Source organism: Sitophilus oryzae, unplaced genomic scaffold, assembly GCF_002938485.1.
Source record: "Sitophilus oryzae breed Bouriz unplaced genomic scaffold, Soryzae_2.0 scaffold_857_pilon_pilon, whole genome shotgun sequence".
Lineage (NCBI taxonomy): Eukaryota > Metazoa > Arthropoda > Insecta > Coleoptera > Curculionidae > Sitophilus > Sitophilus oryzae.
In genome coordinates, this window is record NW_022147480.1 from 56,927 (window position 1) to 72,218 (window position 15,292).

The window sequence follows — 15,292 nt, forward strand, 5'->3', positions numbered from 1 at the left end:
TACACCCTAAAGTCAATCTAGGTTTTCCAAAAATCAGCTTTTTACGTCAAGCGCTTTAAGCAGGATCGTAATTAATCAATGACCAGATTTTTCGAAACACCCTGTATACATTTTTAAAAAATCTTAAAATATGTAAAAAACAATATACAATATACCGTTTTTTAAATAAAAAATATTGTAATATTTGAGGGGTGGTTTCACCCTCTTGGAAATGGAATTTCGAAAAATCCCTTCTTATCGAACCTCTACACCCTAGAATCAACCTGTATGCCAAAATTGAGCTTCTTACGTTGAGTGGTTCGAGCAGGATCCTGATTAATCAGTATGTCAGTCACTTAAGGATTTTATATATTAGTATAGATAAAATTATCTAATTTCCAAAAAATCTGAAAAATATTATGTGTAAGTTATTTTCACAGCAAGATAAATAGATCAATTTTAATTGGGCATACATAAAAATTAAGATAACAGTTTTTGAAAACTTTGCAAAATCAATATAATTAAAAAGTAGATATCATATTTATCGTAACAATTATATTTTTTTAAATATTCAATACTCATTAATTTGTACAGGATTTTTATTATTAAAGTCAGCAAATATTTAGTAGAAACTGATATATTCGTAGTGTGATTCGATTTCTAGCAATCTACCTAGAATATTCCTTAAAATATTCAACTTATCGATGATTTTAACATTAGTTTCTGGGTAAGGGAACCATTAACCTTATTCCAAAGATCTATTTGCATCAGTTTTTTGTATCCGTCACACTTTAAGACAACGACAGGCACGCGATCATGGAAAACCGCACGCTATTAATTTATCATACAATTCCAATTCGAAACCTTATCAAGCCCTAATCCAGAATAAAACCGCATTTCCTTGACCTACATTTTTCTGAAAATTACAAAAAGACTTAACTTTTTTATTTTTATTTTGAGCTAAAATGAATATTTATTAAAGAAAATTATAGGAATTTTAATCATGCAAAAACCGCATACACAGGGTGGCTTGGTTTGGTTAAAGATGCAATTTAAAAAAACTTTTTATCATAACTTTTTTTGGGCCACCCTGTGCACAACAAAATATTTTTAGGATATGCACCATTATAAACCGTGCAACATCTGCACGAAACTTTTTTTCATATATTCAACAACGACGATATTGGACTTCCTCGCACTAATGGGCCACCCTGTATACGCTCTCAAATGAGACATCCTGTAAACTGTAAAAATGCCTTTATTTTTGTTTTTATACACGGTTTCCAATAAGGAAAATGCATGTTTTTAAATAATGGTTTTAAAAAATAGTTCATATAATTACAAATTGAACAAAAAAAAATCGTTGATATCGGTTAAGAAATGCCTCTAATATAAAATAATTAAATATTGTTAATTTAAATGGCCGGGCAAACGCTCTCTACCGCGTCTTGCCGCTGTGACGTCACCCGCCGTTCTTCTGGTTGAGTGGAGCCAGACGCGTGTTTATTTTACACAGTTTGCTTTTAAACGCTGTTGAATCCGAGTCAAAATTTTAGTTATTTGGGTTAATTAATACATAATTAGTAATTAGTGATATTTATAAATAGTAATGGATGAGCGGAAACAGAAAAAAATGGTCCAAGGCCATGAGAAGAGATGAAAAGAAAAACGTTAAATTATCCTCTATTTTTACGATTTATAGTTGTGAAGATTTTGATGTAAGTTCATATATTTATGTATATTGTCTTACATAGGTATATGAAATTTGAATGTACAGGGTTGTTCATTATATTTTGAAACCCACATACAGCCTTAACTGCAAGTTTTAGAAGAAAACATTAAATAAAAAAGTTGCATGGTTTTTCATATACTCTCTTTTAAAATTAATTCTAGATATACAGGGTGTCTCAAAAAAGGTGGTCCAGAAAATTGTAGGTATTTTTCGCTTTTCAACTGTCAATATTTCGTAAACATTTGAAGATAGGTATAGGATATTATACATGAAATATATCTAGAATATCTAGAAATTTCCGAAGAATCCAAAAATATATAGGGTGTTTCACTTAAAAAAGTAACTTAATTTTGGCGTTTGCTTATGGGACACCTTGTATAATATTTTCATTAGTGATAAACAATTTATTTCCTATAATTTCTTAAAAAAAACAATCTTTAAAGATAACAAAGGTAAGGGGGTGTCAATATATAAAAAAAAACTTTCTTTTTCACGCTATCTGGAGTTACTTTTCCACGTACTAAACAAATATGTTTGTCTCTTTTCACTTCTACATAACCTACAGCATTATCTCCATACGTCTGCCTACCTGATCTGAAAAATAAGTTTATAACATTAATATTTATAACTATATAAAAGTTCATAACAGTATAGGTACCTACTTATACTTAAATATGCCTCAGTACTACAAAGAATAAACGTTACATACCTCTCTGTTTTTTCCTCGTAATTCAGCACCAATAAATTGAGAATTTGTATTTATAAAAGCAGCCAACATAAAAGCATCGACTTTTGGCAAGTTATCTGATTGTGCTTTTACAAACCCGGAATCTGCCATTACTTAAAAAATTCTCAGAACACACAACACATACAAATAATAACTGCAAAAAAGCATAAAAAGCTCCTTCAATCAACGTTAAAAGCAACAAAAATGTCTTAGTACGCCACCTAAATACGTACATAACCGGAACACGTCTGGCTGCTGCTGGCCATCGCGCGTCGACGAGAACGGCGGGTGACGTCAGACCAATAGAATATCGTTTCAATTCGCGAGGCGTCGTTTGCGTTGTCCATAGTATTTTAATGGCCCGTTTTATAAAATTGTGGTACTGCTTTCAAGAAAAAAGTTTTTTTTTGCATTTACACATATTTATTCTAATAAATTGAACAGTTTCTGGCGAAAAATAAAATATATGCATCTTCCTCATTTTTAAGAACAGTGAATAAGAAAATAAAAACAAGTCGTTATTTTTAAAAATATTTATTTAAAATGGTCCCCAAAAAGATAAAACAATCCATCGACCAAAAATAGATACGAAAAATATCTGCGCAAATATACAAAAACCCCGGAAAGCCTCCTTATTTTTCGAAAAAAGGAAGCCCTCAAGGGCAGGACACTGTATTTACATATTAATACTATATATAAACCCTAAATTACAAAGAAAAAATTCACGAAAATTTGTCACAAAATTGCTTAAATCAGACAAAAAACAAAGCAGGAATTCAATTCACTTAAACTGGTAAAATTACTATAAACAATGTAATAACATTAATATAAATCAGTATGTAGTCATGTCACTGGTTCATTTTCTTACAAATCAGCAAAAAAATGGTAGAAAAATGCACAGGGGGAGTCAACAATAACAGAGCAAAATCATTATCTCATACTTTTTTGACGCACCCTGTATACTCGAAAAAATAAATCGTGTAATATGACATTACATAAAAATACTCTATTGAATATTTTTCTTAAAACAAATAAGATAATGGACTTTATCGTTGACTCACCCTGTGCAATTATGTTATATACAGGATGATTTTTAAATAACACGTATTTTTTTTCAGAAAATACTAAAAAATCATCGTATATAACATCGTATAACAGGAATTTTTAAACACAAAAAAAATTAACACAGCGTTTTCATTTTTAAACACTGTCAATCAAAGAAAATTTTTTACTAACACCTAATTATACCAGAACAGTTTGCTACTAACATAGCTAAATGTATGTATATACAAAATCGGACATGTTAACACTAAAAGAAAAAAAAAACTGAAAATGCAAATAAATATCAAAAAAGTTTGACTCAATAAAATTTATGAAATAAACTATAATAAAACTTAAATAACAAATTTAATGTTTAAAAAACTAAAAACTATTTTGACTAAAAGGTAAAAAAAATGTTATACATATTTAAATTATTCTATGCAAGAAACAAAAACATATATACACGTGTTTTGTACACATTTTGTATGAATTTTTATTCATAGAACACCTTGTATATATTTTTTTGGGTATTAAAAGTATTTTGAAGTTAGTGAAAAAGACAGAAAAATGAATTTTTCCTTCACAGCCAAATAGCTATAATGTTACGATGGTTGTTGAAAAAATTCTACACTATTTTTTTTCGAAAAAAAAAAATTATGACAGATTAGGCAAAAAAATCAGAAAAAAAGTGTTAGAAAAGAGTGTTTTGATTGATTAGTTTTTTCGAAAATATTTTAGGTTAATAGGTATTGGTAAAAAGGTAAACCTATAATATTCTTTGAAAAAAATAAGAACTAATATATGGAAGACATATACTTAATGCTATTTTTATATAAGATTAAGCAAAATACGCAAAAATATATCATTTGAATATACTTTAAGGCATATGGGATAAGTTATACAATTTTCGTTTATTTATTTAATTTTTTTGTTAGTTTTTTTTTTATTTAATATTATTTTTATTTCGAATTTATATATATTTTTTTTGATTTACTTCATTATAAAAAAAATAATTATTAAAAACAATACTTTTATTAAAAGAGCTTCATAATTTTACGAAAAATGACAATAAATTCAGAAATTTTGACCCCATAAATCCACAAATGAGTTTTTTACTAACAAAACTAATTTCTGTAAATTTTAGAAAACTTTTGAGAACTGCTGTTTCATCTGAAAATCTCTCATATTCAGAGCATGGCAATGTTGCCATTTCGTACAGAATATACTTCTTTTGAACTAAATTTTTTAAGATTGAAATTGAGATATTTTATATACAAAATTCGAAATATAAAATAATATTATTACTGATTTTAGTTGAACCCAACTTGGCACAAAATTTAGGGGTTTTAATGTTAAGACACTTAGCACTAGTACTCATTTCGATGGAATGTACAAATATTGCAAAATATGTACACCGCCTACAATACAATGTTCGCGATCTTCGATACAAAAATAATACTACTAACACCCATTATCGTGATTCCTTTTAGAAATAAGGTCCATTACAAGCTAAATATGTTTTATTTAACGTATCACTCATACAAACATATACACCTTTTTTATATTGATTGGTATTAATTGTAGAACCAGCCTTAAATAACTGTTTTTTTATTGAACTTTTATTAAACTAAAATTAAAAAAAAATAATTTAATTTATAAGAGAACACCCTCTATACTATTTTAAAATAACTTACACAAGGGGTACAACATATCCCTTTTCTACGCCCATGGTTTAATGAATAAATTAAGCAGGGTAAATCTCATCAAAATTATCAAAACAAGTTCAATGATATGCAAAAGATAAAAGTTCAAATACAAACAAACAAATCATTTACAACACCAGTCCTACGTAAACAATATACATTTTGACAAAGCAAATCTCAAAACTACTGCAACGGGATATACAGGGTGAGTGCTAAATGAGTGCAAATATTTTTAAGGGTAGAATATTTTACAAGAAAAATTTTAATTTTTTTAATTTTCAGTTAAAAAATATAATATCTTGATAATATGGCAACATTGGTAGTAGTAAAATCCAGTGGTTCTCAAAATTTTCAAATTAAAACAAGTCTGCTATTTTGGACTTATCTGAAAAATGGCAAAGATTTATCAAGATCTACCAGCTATGAAAATATTTGCATTTATTAAAGACTCACCCTGTATGGCCAAAAATAATTTAAAATTAATATAATACCGAATAAATAAAAAATGTTTTTTTCTCTAGAAAAATTTTAAAATACATTCAGTGAGTATTTAAGATTATTTTGAATTGTCGCTGATCAATACACTGCTTGTCAAAATAAACAATTTTTTTTTACAAAATTCAGTATTTTGTAACAAATAGTTTTAAAAATTCAAATAGCTTTGTTTAAGATTCAAAATTAACATTACTTAATATAAAATTTACAAAAGATTCTTTTAAAAATAGACACGTTAATTTTGACGGGCAGTGTAGTACGATTTTTTACTCCCTAATCACTTAAGTCTTCAGACTTTTTTAAATCTCTGATGGATACAAAATGTGAATTGTCGTTTTTTTGTTATTATTCCGATGAGATCGGTGTCTCTTAGACTGTGATCTCGAGGTATTTGTCTTAACAGGCGAGTACCGGGGTACTCTTTGCTTGGTGATGCTCAGCGGAGCAGTCTAACTTACTCTGTGAGAGGTACAAACGAAAATTAATCTCGCTATTAGTTTTCTCTGCGAGCCTTTTTCTTGCTCTTCTTCACTGCTTTGGCCTCTGTCCATGTGTCTGAAAATTTGTAAAAATTTGTAGGAAAAAAATATCTACATTCATTGGTTTGTTGAGATAAAAAGAATTAGAAGAGATTTATTTTTTTGGGGATTTTTAAAGACAAAAAAACAAAAACTACAATTGAAAATGTGTTAGAATTTGCAGGAAAAAATATCAAAATTCATTGGTTTCTTAATAAAAAAGACTTAAAGATTTGTTTTTTAGGGGATTTTTAAAGACAAGAAAACAAAAAGTATCTTTAAAAATTTGTAAGAATTTGTAGGAAAAATATCAAAATTCACTGGTTTCTTAATAAAAAAGACTGAGGGATTTTTTGAAGGATTTTTTAAAGACAAGAAAACAAAAAAGTATAAAAATTTGTAAGAATTTGTAGGAAAAAAATGTCCAAATTCATTGGTTTCTTAATAAAAGACTGAGAGATTTTGGTTTTTGTGAGAGTTATACAAGAAAACACAAACTATCTTTGAAAATTTGTAAGAATTTGTAGGAAAAAAATGTCTAAATTCATTGGTTTCTTAATAAAAGACTGAGAGATTTTGGTTTTTGTGAGAGTTAAACAAGAAAACACTATCTTTGAAAATTTGTAAGAATTTGTAGGAAAAATATTGAAGTTCATTGGTTTCTCAATAAAAAAGACTTGGGAGATTTTGTTTTTTTTTAAAGAGAACAAAAACTATCTTAGAAAATCTGTATGAATTTGTAGGAAAAAATATCAAGTTCCTTAGTAAAAGACTTACAGATTTAGATTTTTTTGAGATTTTTAAAGACAAAAAACAAAAACTATTAGAAAGAACTATTAATAAAGATTCAGATATTTTGATTTTTTTTGAGATTTTTAAAGACAAGACAACAAAACCTATCTTTAAAAATGTGTAAGAATTTGTAGGAAAAAAATATCAATTCATTGGTTTCTTAATAAAAAAGACTTAAAGATTTGTTGTTTAGGGGATTTTTAAAGACAAGAAAACAAAAAGTATCTTTAAAAATTTGTAAGAATTTGTAGGAAAAAAATGTCCAAATTCATTAGTTTCTTAATAAAAGACTTAGAGATTTTGGTTTTTGTGAGAGTTAAACAAGAAAACACAAACTATCTTTGAAAATTTGTAAGAATTTGTAGGAAAAATATATTCAAATTTATTGGTTTCTCAATAAAAAAGACTTGCGAGATTTTGGTTTTTTTTGAGATTTTTAAAAGAAAACAAAATCTATCTTTGAAAATTTGTATGAATTTATAGGGAGAAAAATATCAAAATTAATTGGTTCCTTAGTAAAAAACTTACAGGATTAGATTTCTTTGAGAGTTTTAAAGACAAAAAACAAAAACTATCGTTGAAAATTTGTAGGAAAAAAAATATTAAAATTCGTTGGTTTTTTAATAAAAAAATCTTAAGAGATTTTGATTTTTTTTTTGAGATTTTAAAGACAAGAAAATAAAAACTATCATTAAAAATGTGTAAGAATTTGTAGGAAAAAAAAAATCAATTCATTGGTTTCTTAATAAAAAAGACTTTAAGGGGATTAATTCTTTTGAGATTTTTAAATACAAGAGAACAAAAACTATCTCTAGATTTTTTTTAATGCTTACCCCCAAGTTCATCAAAAACAGCTCCTGCAGCTTGAGCTTGAGCAGGAGCACTCTCAGCCTTTTCTACTGGCTTCTCAGCTTTTTCTGCTGCTTTCTCAGCTTTTGCAGCTGCTTTCTCAGCCTTTACAGCCGGTTTCTCAGCTTTTGGAGCAGCTTTCTCAGCTTTTGGAGCTGCTTTCTCAGCTTTCGGAGCAGCTACCTTCTCGGCTTTAGCTGGTTGCTCCACAGGAGCAGCATTATTAGAAGCTTTGGTTTCTTTTTTAGCTTTTTTCTCCTTCTTCTTGTCTTTCTTCTCTTCAATTACTGGAGCTGCCTCTTCAATTACTTCTGGTGTCTCGGTAACCACCTCAGGTTCTGGCTCTTTTTCTAACTCTTCCCCTTCGTTAGATGATTCTTCTTTGGCAACAACAGCCTCAGACACTTTTTCTTGTTTCTTAGATTTCTTCTCTTTTTTAGCTGGTGATTGTTCTACTTTTTTCTTCTTGTCTGCCTTGGTTGGCACAGTTTCCCAATCACCTTCATCAAAATCAGCCGGTTTCTGAACAGAGGCCTTCTTGTTTGTCTTCTTTTTGGCTTCCTGATTATCAACGGCTTTCTTTGAGGCTGGTTCGGCTTTTTTAGTGTCTTTAACATTATTGTCTGCCTTCTTTACTGGCTTATTGGCATTGTTATCAACTTTTTTAGCTGGCTCTGGAGCTTTCTTTTCTTTGGCTGGTGACTTTTCAGCTTTTGCCACACCAGTAGCAATATGTCCATTGGCTGTAGATTTCTAAAACATTTTTTCTTATTATAAGTTTGTCCTTATCAGACAAAGGAATGTCTAGAACTATATAAAATAATTATCTAATCTCTCTCATTAGATATAAATATGTATTTCAAAAAACTTCACAAACATATCAGAAGTATATTTGGGTTGTTTATAAAACAATATTTGCTAAAGTCTTTAATACCTGATAAAATATTGGGAATGAACTACTTGAAGCAACAAGTAATAAAGTATGTTCACCTATATTTTTGTATTCGCATTTAAAATGCCAATTATATGAGTTAAAAGTGAATGTATGAAAACATAAACTTTGGCTATTAATATTTAAATTACCCTATCAGCTATTGTTTGTGTTTAAAAAGTGTCCTTATCACTTTGACATAACGTGTTTGGTGCACATTTTTTGTAAAATTGAGTGGATCAAAATGAGAAACAAAAATACTTTGGCAGAACGAAAACATATGGTAAAATAGAAATTGGGCTAGCAAATAATCAATTAATTTAATTAGGATATGGTAATTAAACGTGACTCGACAGGAACTTACTTTTTCTTTCAATTTCTTCTTTTTCCCAGCTGTTTTTCGATCGTCGAAAGCGCTCAAGTTGAATTTGGGCTGTTGGACTGGACGAATTGCGTACGTAAACAGCAAAATTCCGCCCAAAATGGCTATGCCAACAGGTACCACTAGCAGTACCAGTTGGTTTTGCATTAAATCCGTCACGATTTCCATGGTTTTTCTGATGCTTTCCGTTTGTTGAAACACAAAAACTGCCACGAATTTTCCAATCACCACCACCAACGCTGTCGACTGTGAAATTTTTGATGACGCGGCTCGCTGAAACGTCTTTTCGGCTGTGATTTTTATTAATTATTCACCTTGGTGCAATGTTTCTCTCTTTCTAACTTATAGAGAAAGATAGAGAAAATTATATCGTGATATATGACTGAACATGAAGTGCGCCACGTAATCTATGGTGTTGTACGCATACTGTTTATCTGGTTGCATAAATTTATGGCGTATGTTTTTTAAAACTTAAAAACCTTAAATTTGGTATTAATTTAAATAAAACAACTTGCATAGTAACCTACGATATTTATTTTAACGATTTGACTTAACACGTAGGAACAAAAATGACTAGAAGAGTGTCTTATATAATATAAGTAACATAAATAAATAACAATATCCTCTTATCAAGCGCAAAATGCAAATAATATACATACAATCACAACTAACCATATCAATCTTATAATAGTTTAGAAATAAATAACTAATCTCACAATTTAAAGAAAAAAATAAACAGTGAAGCGTGTAATTGTTTCACCAGACAAAAAATAAAGATAAAAACTTCTTATGGAATATTTTTAGCTTTTAACGTTAACATAAGCTACTACCTGTGCAAATTCTGTCAAAATATTGAATATAAAAATATTTAAACAGGCTAGGAATTAAAATCTTAAAGATAAAAACAAATTAATGTTAATTGAATTTTTGAATTAAATATATATGGCAGGGCATTGTATTTATGTTGGTGTATCCAGCAAAACTCACAGCCTTGTGTTTTTTGGTTTCTATGAACTCTAAACTGATTTAAATAAATTATTCTTAAATAAGTATTTTCTACCAACAGAAATCAATGAGTGTCTCTCGAAATTACTAACAGTTTGCAAACCATTTCATAACTACTAAAATGTAGTGCTGTAGCGCATACAGCCTTGATCAAACTTGGTGACAACCCTTTAAAATACCCAGGAAAACCTTCTACATGGTAGATTTTTAGAAAACAATCAGTCAAACCTTTACAATGAAAAGTCTGACCGAAATGTTCACGGGCATGATGAAAACCTTGTATTTGTAATCGTTTTTTTACTAAATCAAATGGATATATAAAAGCTTTTGAACACAGACCTGATAAACTACCAGCAAACAAACTACTAGATAACGTAGTATTTTCAGTTTTTATAATGTATCTGTATAGATCGTCGAATAGTTTGTAACACATAAACTGTGCACCTGCATGGGGGCCTATTTGTAAAACTGTGGGCCATAGGCCTCTAAAAAGTACTATAGGGCCTTCTTTAGCACATATTTCCTTGCAAGCTGCTACCATGCCATGGTACACCTTTTTTTGTTCGCTCTGGGCTACAAACCTTGTTCGTACTACATCAAACGGAAATGATACCACTGTTGCTACACTACCTGCAAGATTATAACATAAAAATAATATTTCTTTCAAGAGGAAAATAATAAACTTATTATCAAAATGTTGACATTTTAAATTAAGTAATTTTACCTTATCAGTACTTTGAAAATAATAAATAAAGTTCATTAGCTTCAAGTAGGCTTCTTAATGTGATAATATATGTCTGATTTATTTATAAAAATTAATCAATTTAATGGTCAACTAACCTGCAATAGACCCACAAGTAAAATTAACAACCGGTTTCATCTTAGGAGAATAATTTAAAGCATGAGCGTTCCTGCTAAGTACTTCAAAGGCCCAAAATTGTGCTACACCATAGCTGATAGACAGCCACTGTGCTGGGATATGACCTTTCCAAAAAGCTTTTATACCCTCCTCCTTAAATATGAGTTCCACAGCTTGAAATATTGATCTAAATGAAAAGAGGTTCTTCTGAATCTTGTCAACAGTGCCAATAAATGAATTGAAGAGATGTTTACCTATATTTTGAGGCATGTTGTGGATGATGAGAGATAGGCTCGACCTGTAGCTGGAATCTTATCTTTAAAACGTCCAGAGGCTGACATACGGCTCTGGTAAGGAAGCCTGAAGCCCCTCCGGCAAAGGCAAAGTCAAACTGGTTGAGTTTTTCATTTGATTTACTCCAGCCTACCATCTAATTTAAATTAGAATTTATAAGTCAAACTAAGACATTTTAATAGATTATTAATACCTTACCTTTTTGATTATGTAGGCACAATAGAAAATCGTTCAGGCCAGGGACTGAAAAATGTATTTTTAGTACAACATTCAAGGATAATATTGTGAAATCTTTACATTAAACTCTCCGTAAATTTCCCAGTTATGTTATACATAATGTCGTTAAAGTAAACAATAGGAAACTTTGTTTTAGATAAAAGTTCTAGTCTAATATTGTCTCAGATTTTAGTACCGTTTGTTATTGAGAGAAATTTCAAATTTTATAAAAAATCATTAACCTTCAATTTTTATAAATGTCAAATATTTGTCACAGATTTTGTTTACACAGTATGGCCACAGAATCCTCTTTGCTACGGCCTTGGTTTAAACGGCCATTAAGCCCGTTTATAATTAAAGAAGAAAATTCGGTCACGTGTCCCTAACCTCAGTTATTTGTTGTTAATTTTGCGGTTTTGTTTTTAAATTTTCTTTTAAAAATGGTGTGTAAAAATACTTTAAGGATTAAACATTTACCGAAAGAATTATCCGACGCACAAAAGGAAGACTTTGCTAGACATTTCGGAGCGATTAAAGCGAAGGTAATAACGTCCAAAGCTAAATCGAAGTCTGTAGTTTATGCAAAATTTGAAACCGAAGAAATAGCAAAGAACGTACTGTTAAGACTTCACCAGATTACCGTTTTGAACTGTATTTTGTGCGTGGAATATGCGGAGAATGATATATTACATGGCGTTCTTGAAAATAAGAAAGCCGATTTACAAGACCTACCAGATCAGAAGTTTTTCAAAACCTTTATTAATAAAATAAACGCTTTTAACGATACCGTGGGCTTCCATCAGCCTCCTCCTTCGCATTTGAAGTATAACTATCCGAAAGCAAACAGACCGACAATAAATAATATAGCTCACGCTTTAGCAACGGTTCCCAGGTTTTATATTCAGGTACTTCATTTAATGAATAAGATGAACTTACCTCCACCGTTTGCTATGCCAAACCCACCTGTTAGAACTATACATCCATCCCAGCATCCGGTTATCGAAACAAAACCAAGTGAAACTGTGACAAACAAAGCTGAATCTTCGGAGTCTGAGTTAGAGAGTGATGGCGAATCAAGTAAAGTGAAAGAAGTAATACCACAAAAACGAACATTGCCTCAGAAAAAGGTTATTAAAAGACCTAAATTTATAAAACAGCCTGTAGTGCAAGCCACAACAAATCCTAGCAGTGTTGAAGGGAAAAATGGTGACATGTTTGAGAAGGTTTTTATTTTAAACGGCTTAAAGGTGTACTATTAAAATACATTTAATGTTTTTCTTAATAGGTTGATGTTCAGCCCCAAAAAAAGATTGACATTAAAGTGAGTTCAGGTTCTTTAGAAGATAATAAAAGATCAGAAAGTAATGTAGATAAACAAAATGTGTTAGAAGATGTTGTAAAAGAGAATAAAAGTGTTATAAATCCTCAAGAACTGGTCTTAAATGTACCAGAAAACCAACCAAAGACTGTTGAAACTCAGAAAAAAATAGAAGAAGTTAACAAAGAACCTACAAAACCAGAGAAAAATGTTTCTATAGGTATTCTTTTACAATTTTTTGAGTTATTATTAAGTATAATGCATTTCAGATCATAAATTATTGGAAAATGACAATGAACAAATTCAAAAAACAGGTGATAAGAGTGATAATCAAAACATAGAAGAATCTAATGAAAAACAAAGTGTAGAAATTAAAGAACAGGTAATTATATTTAATTTAACTGTATTTTTTCAAATTTCATATTTATTTCTTTTATACAGCCTGTCCAAAATCCAGAGCCTGAAAGGCTTCAAGACCCAGATTCTCCAGAAGATGACTACCCTTGTATTTCTTTGGAGGAACTGGCAGCTAACCAAATAACTGATTTTAGTAGTGTGCCAGTTTTCAAGAATTACAATTCAGGACCTCCAACTAACAAGTTGTATATTAAGAATTGTGCCAAAACTGTGGTTTTACAAGATTTGGAATATATTTATAACAGGTATCTTGAGATATAGGTTTTTTAAATTGAATATTGTATAAGTAAAGCTTGTAATCAGCTGATATACTTGAAATATAATAAGAAGGCTAGTATTTTTGTTAGAAATAATCATTTTTTTACAGGTATAGAGAAGAACTGACTGAAAATAGGCCTAGTGAATTTAATATTAGACTTATGCAAGAGGGCAGAATGAGAGGTCAAGCATTTGTCACTTTGGACAGTGTAGAAATGGCTCAAAAGGCTGTCAATGAGACCAATGGTTTTATTCTAAAAGACAAACCATTGGTTGTCGTTTTTGGTAAAGCTGGGACAAAGAAATGAAAAAAAACGAATTATATATAACAACGTATTTTATATAATTGTGATAAATAAATAAATTAATTAATTTAAAAAGTGTTTTTTATATTCCCATAAAATTACAAATATTGTAATATTTTCTTTTGGACCTAGGGTTGTCCAAACATCCGTACAAATCGTTTAGTTTTAAACAGTCCCCTTTGGACATCCCTTTTCTTTGTCCAATTTTTTTCGAGTGTCCCATTTTTGGCGTTATGGTCGGTTTTCCTTTGCTTTTGCTGAAGAAGTTCTTGCCGTAGTGCATGATAGAGTCGTAGTCGTACTCGAAACTATACGTGGTGTTGTCCAAGCTCTGCTTGTCAAAATTTGACTTAAATCCTGTCAAAATAGAAACATAAATACCGTATGATCGAATAAAAACGGCGTCCAGTTGGCTTGGAAATGACGATCGATGGCATTTCCTATATAAATTTACATATAAAATGACAGCGATCTTCATTTCATAGTCATCGCTGACGCCGTTTTTATTCGATCATACGGTATAATATCCAAATGTTATAAATTATACAGGGTGTATCGTTAGTAATCAAAAAAATGAGGGTGTGATTACTAACACAGTTTGAGCATTGATTATTTTTTTAGTAGGAATGGGTAACATATATCGATGTATGAAAATGTCGATATCGATGTCTTTAATATCGATATTTTAATACCGTAATAATATTTTATGGTTTCAATTATAAAGTTTTTTGTTTTTAACTAAAAAAATGCTATATACATAAATATTTTTTTAAGTTTAACCCAAATAAATGTTTTCTGAAGCTCATTCATGCTTTTTTATGTAAGCATTACAAAATGCGCCAGTATTATTCTTTTAAATATAACTTGCTTCAAAATCTGGTCACTTATTATTGTTTAAATACTTACTAGGGATGATATTGTCGCTGTGCACTTTAACAAATTTGTCCCTGTCCCATCTGGACTGTTCATGGAACACACCCAAGGCATGCATTAACTCGTGGATGGCTCGTCCTTCACTGCCTAGGCAGTTTGGGCTTGTCTTATCGGGCGCCTGCAAACTAACAATTTGGGCACCTCCAAATCTACCTAAAATAATTGTTTAGCAAATACATTTTAACGGAAATTTAAGTAATCGAATTTTCGATAGGGAGGTGTAACAGTATTTTAAATATTGATAATTTAAAAAATCGGGTTTTTCAGTATTATTTTGTTTTAATTTCATTAACAAATTTGCCCATTGTTAGCATAATTTTTGCAAATGGTATATTTTGTAATGGTATATTTGTAATGTAAATTAAAAAGAAATTTAGATGGTAGAATTTTGAGTAGGAACGAGTAACAGATATCGATATATAAAAATATCGTTATCGATACCTTTAAATATCGATATAAAATATCGATTTTATTTGTAATTGTTATTTTTCTAATTTTATTAACTTTAGCATTGTTTACATTATTTCTGCAATACTAG

General features: G+C 29.9%; 4 protein-coding genes across 7 annotated transcripts in view; 1 reads left to right on the forward strand and 3 right to left on the reverse strand.

Annotated features, from left to right (window-relative positions):
* Positions 1-5,698: 5,698 nt before the first annotated feature.
* Positions 5,699-9,461, reverse strand: LOC115889903 (putative surface protein SACOL0050). Its single transcript, XM_030909995.1, has 3 exons — positions 9,132-9,461; positions 7,821-8,589; positions 5,699-6,232 (listed from the first exon to the last, which is right to left on the reverse strand). Exons 1-3 carry the CDS (start codon positions 9,315-9,317, stop codon positions 6,171-6,173), a joined length of 1,017 nt encoding a protein of 338 aa, XP_030765855.1. The 5' UTR covers positions 9,318-9,461; the 3' UTR covers positions 5,699-6,170.
* A 199-nt stretch (positions 9,462-9,660) lies between these two features.
* Positions 9,661-11,824, reverse strand: LOC115889963 (mitochondrial thiamine pyrophosphate carrier-like). 2 transcript variants are annotated; one of them, XM_030910060.1, is made up of 5 exons: positions 11,605-11,765; positions 11,506-11,550; positions 11,268-11,443; positions 10,995-11,200; positions 9,661-10,784 (listed from the first exon to the last, which is right to left on the reverse strand). In XM_030910060.1, exons 3-5 carry the CDS (start codon positions 11,441-11,443, stop codon positions 10,219-10,221), a joined length of 948 nt encoding a protein of 315 aa, XP_030765920.1. In that variant the 5' UTR covers positions 11,506-11,550; positions 11,605-11,765; the 3' UTR covers positions 9,661-10,218. The 2 variants fall into 2 exon arrangements, with proteins under 2 accessions (XP_030765920.1, XP_030765919.1); XM_030910059.1 differs by having other exon boundaries at positions 11,506-11,824.
* Positions 11,825-11,898: 74 nt separating this feature from the next.
* LOC115889914 (RNA-binding region-containing protein 3-like) lies at positions 11,899-13,831 on the forward strand. The gene is made up of 5 exons (XM_030910004.1): positions 11,899-12,746; positions 12,809-13,061; positions 13,111-13,223; positions 13,283-13,503; positions 13,626-13,831. The coding sequence occupies exons 1-5, from the start codon at positions 11,964-11,966 to the stop codon at positions 13,822-13,824; spliced, it is 1,569 nt and encodes a 522-aa protein (XP_030765864.1). The 5' UTR covers positions 11,899-11,963; the 3' UTR covers positions 13,825-13,831.
* Positions 13,832-13,842: 11 nt separating this feature from the next.
* Positions 13,843-15,292, reverse strand: part of LOC115889915 (zinc metalloproteinase nas-13-like) — a 66,286-nt gene continuing 64,836 nt past the window's right edge. For all 3 annotated transcript variants that reach the window (XM_030910006.1, XM_030910005.1, XM_030910007.1), the window contains 2 exons: positions 14,728-14,907; positions 13,843-14,178 (listed from right to left, as the gene is read on the reverse strand). In XM_030910006.1, coding sequence (XP_030765866.1) covers positions 13,904-14,178; positions 14,728-14,907 — 455 coding nt within the window. In that variant the 3' untranslated portion in view covers positions 13,843-13,903. The remainder of the gene's footprint in view (positions 14,179-14,727; positions 14,908-15,292) is intronic.

Coding starts and splice junctions, on each gene's coding strand:
- LOC115889903 (XM_030909995.1), bottom strand. CDS start 9,317: ATGGAAATCGTGACGGATTTAATGCAAAACCAACTGGTACTGCTAGTG. Junction 8,590..9,131: donor AGAAGAAATTGAAAGAAAAA/GTAAGTTCCTGT, acceptor AAAATGTTTTAG/AAATCTACAGCCAATGGACA. Junction 6,233..7,820: donor TGTTTTTGATGAACTTGGGG/GTAAGCATTAAA, acceptor ACAAATTTTCAG/ACACATGGACAGAGGCCAAA.
- LOC115889963 (XM_030910059.1), bottom strand. CDS start 11,443: ATGGTAGGCTGGAGTAAATCAAATGAAAAACTCAACCAGTTTGACTTT. Junction 11,201..11,267: donor CAACATGCCTCAAAATATAG/GTAAACATCTCT, acceptor CTTTTCATTTAG/ATCAATATTTCAAGCTGTGG. Junction 10,785..10,994: donor TACTTGTGGGTCTATTGCAG/GTTAGTTGACCA, acceptor ATAATCTTGCAG/GTAGTGTAGCAACAGTGGTA.
- LOC115889914 (XM_030910004.1), top strand. CDS start 11,964: ATGGTGTGTAAAAATACTTTAAGGATTAAACATTTACCGAAAGAATTA. Junction 13,062..13,110: donor AGAGAAAAATGTTTCTATAG/GTATTCTTTTAC, acceptor AATGCATTTCAG/ATCATAAATTATTGGAAAAT. Junction 13,224..13,282: donor GTGTAGAAATTAAAGAACAG/GTAATTATATTT, acceptor TCTTTTATACAG/CCTGTCCAAAATCCAGAGCC.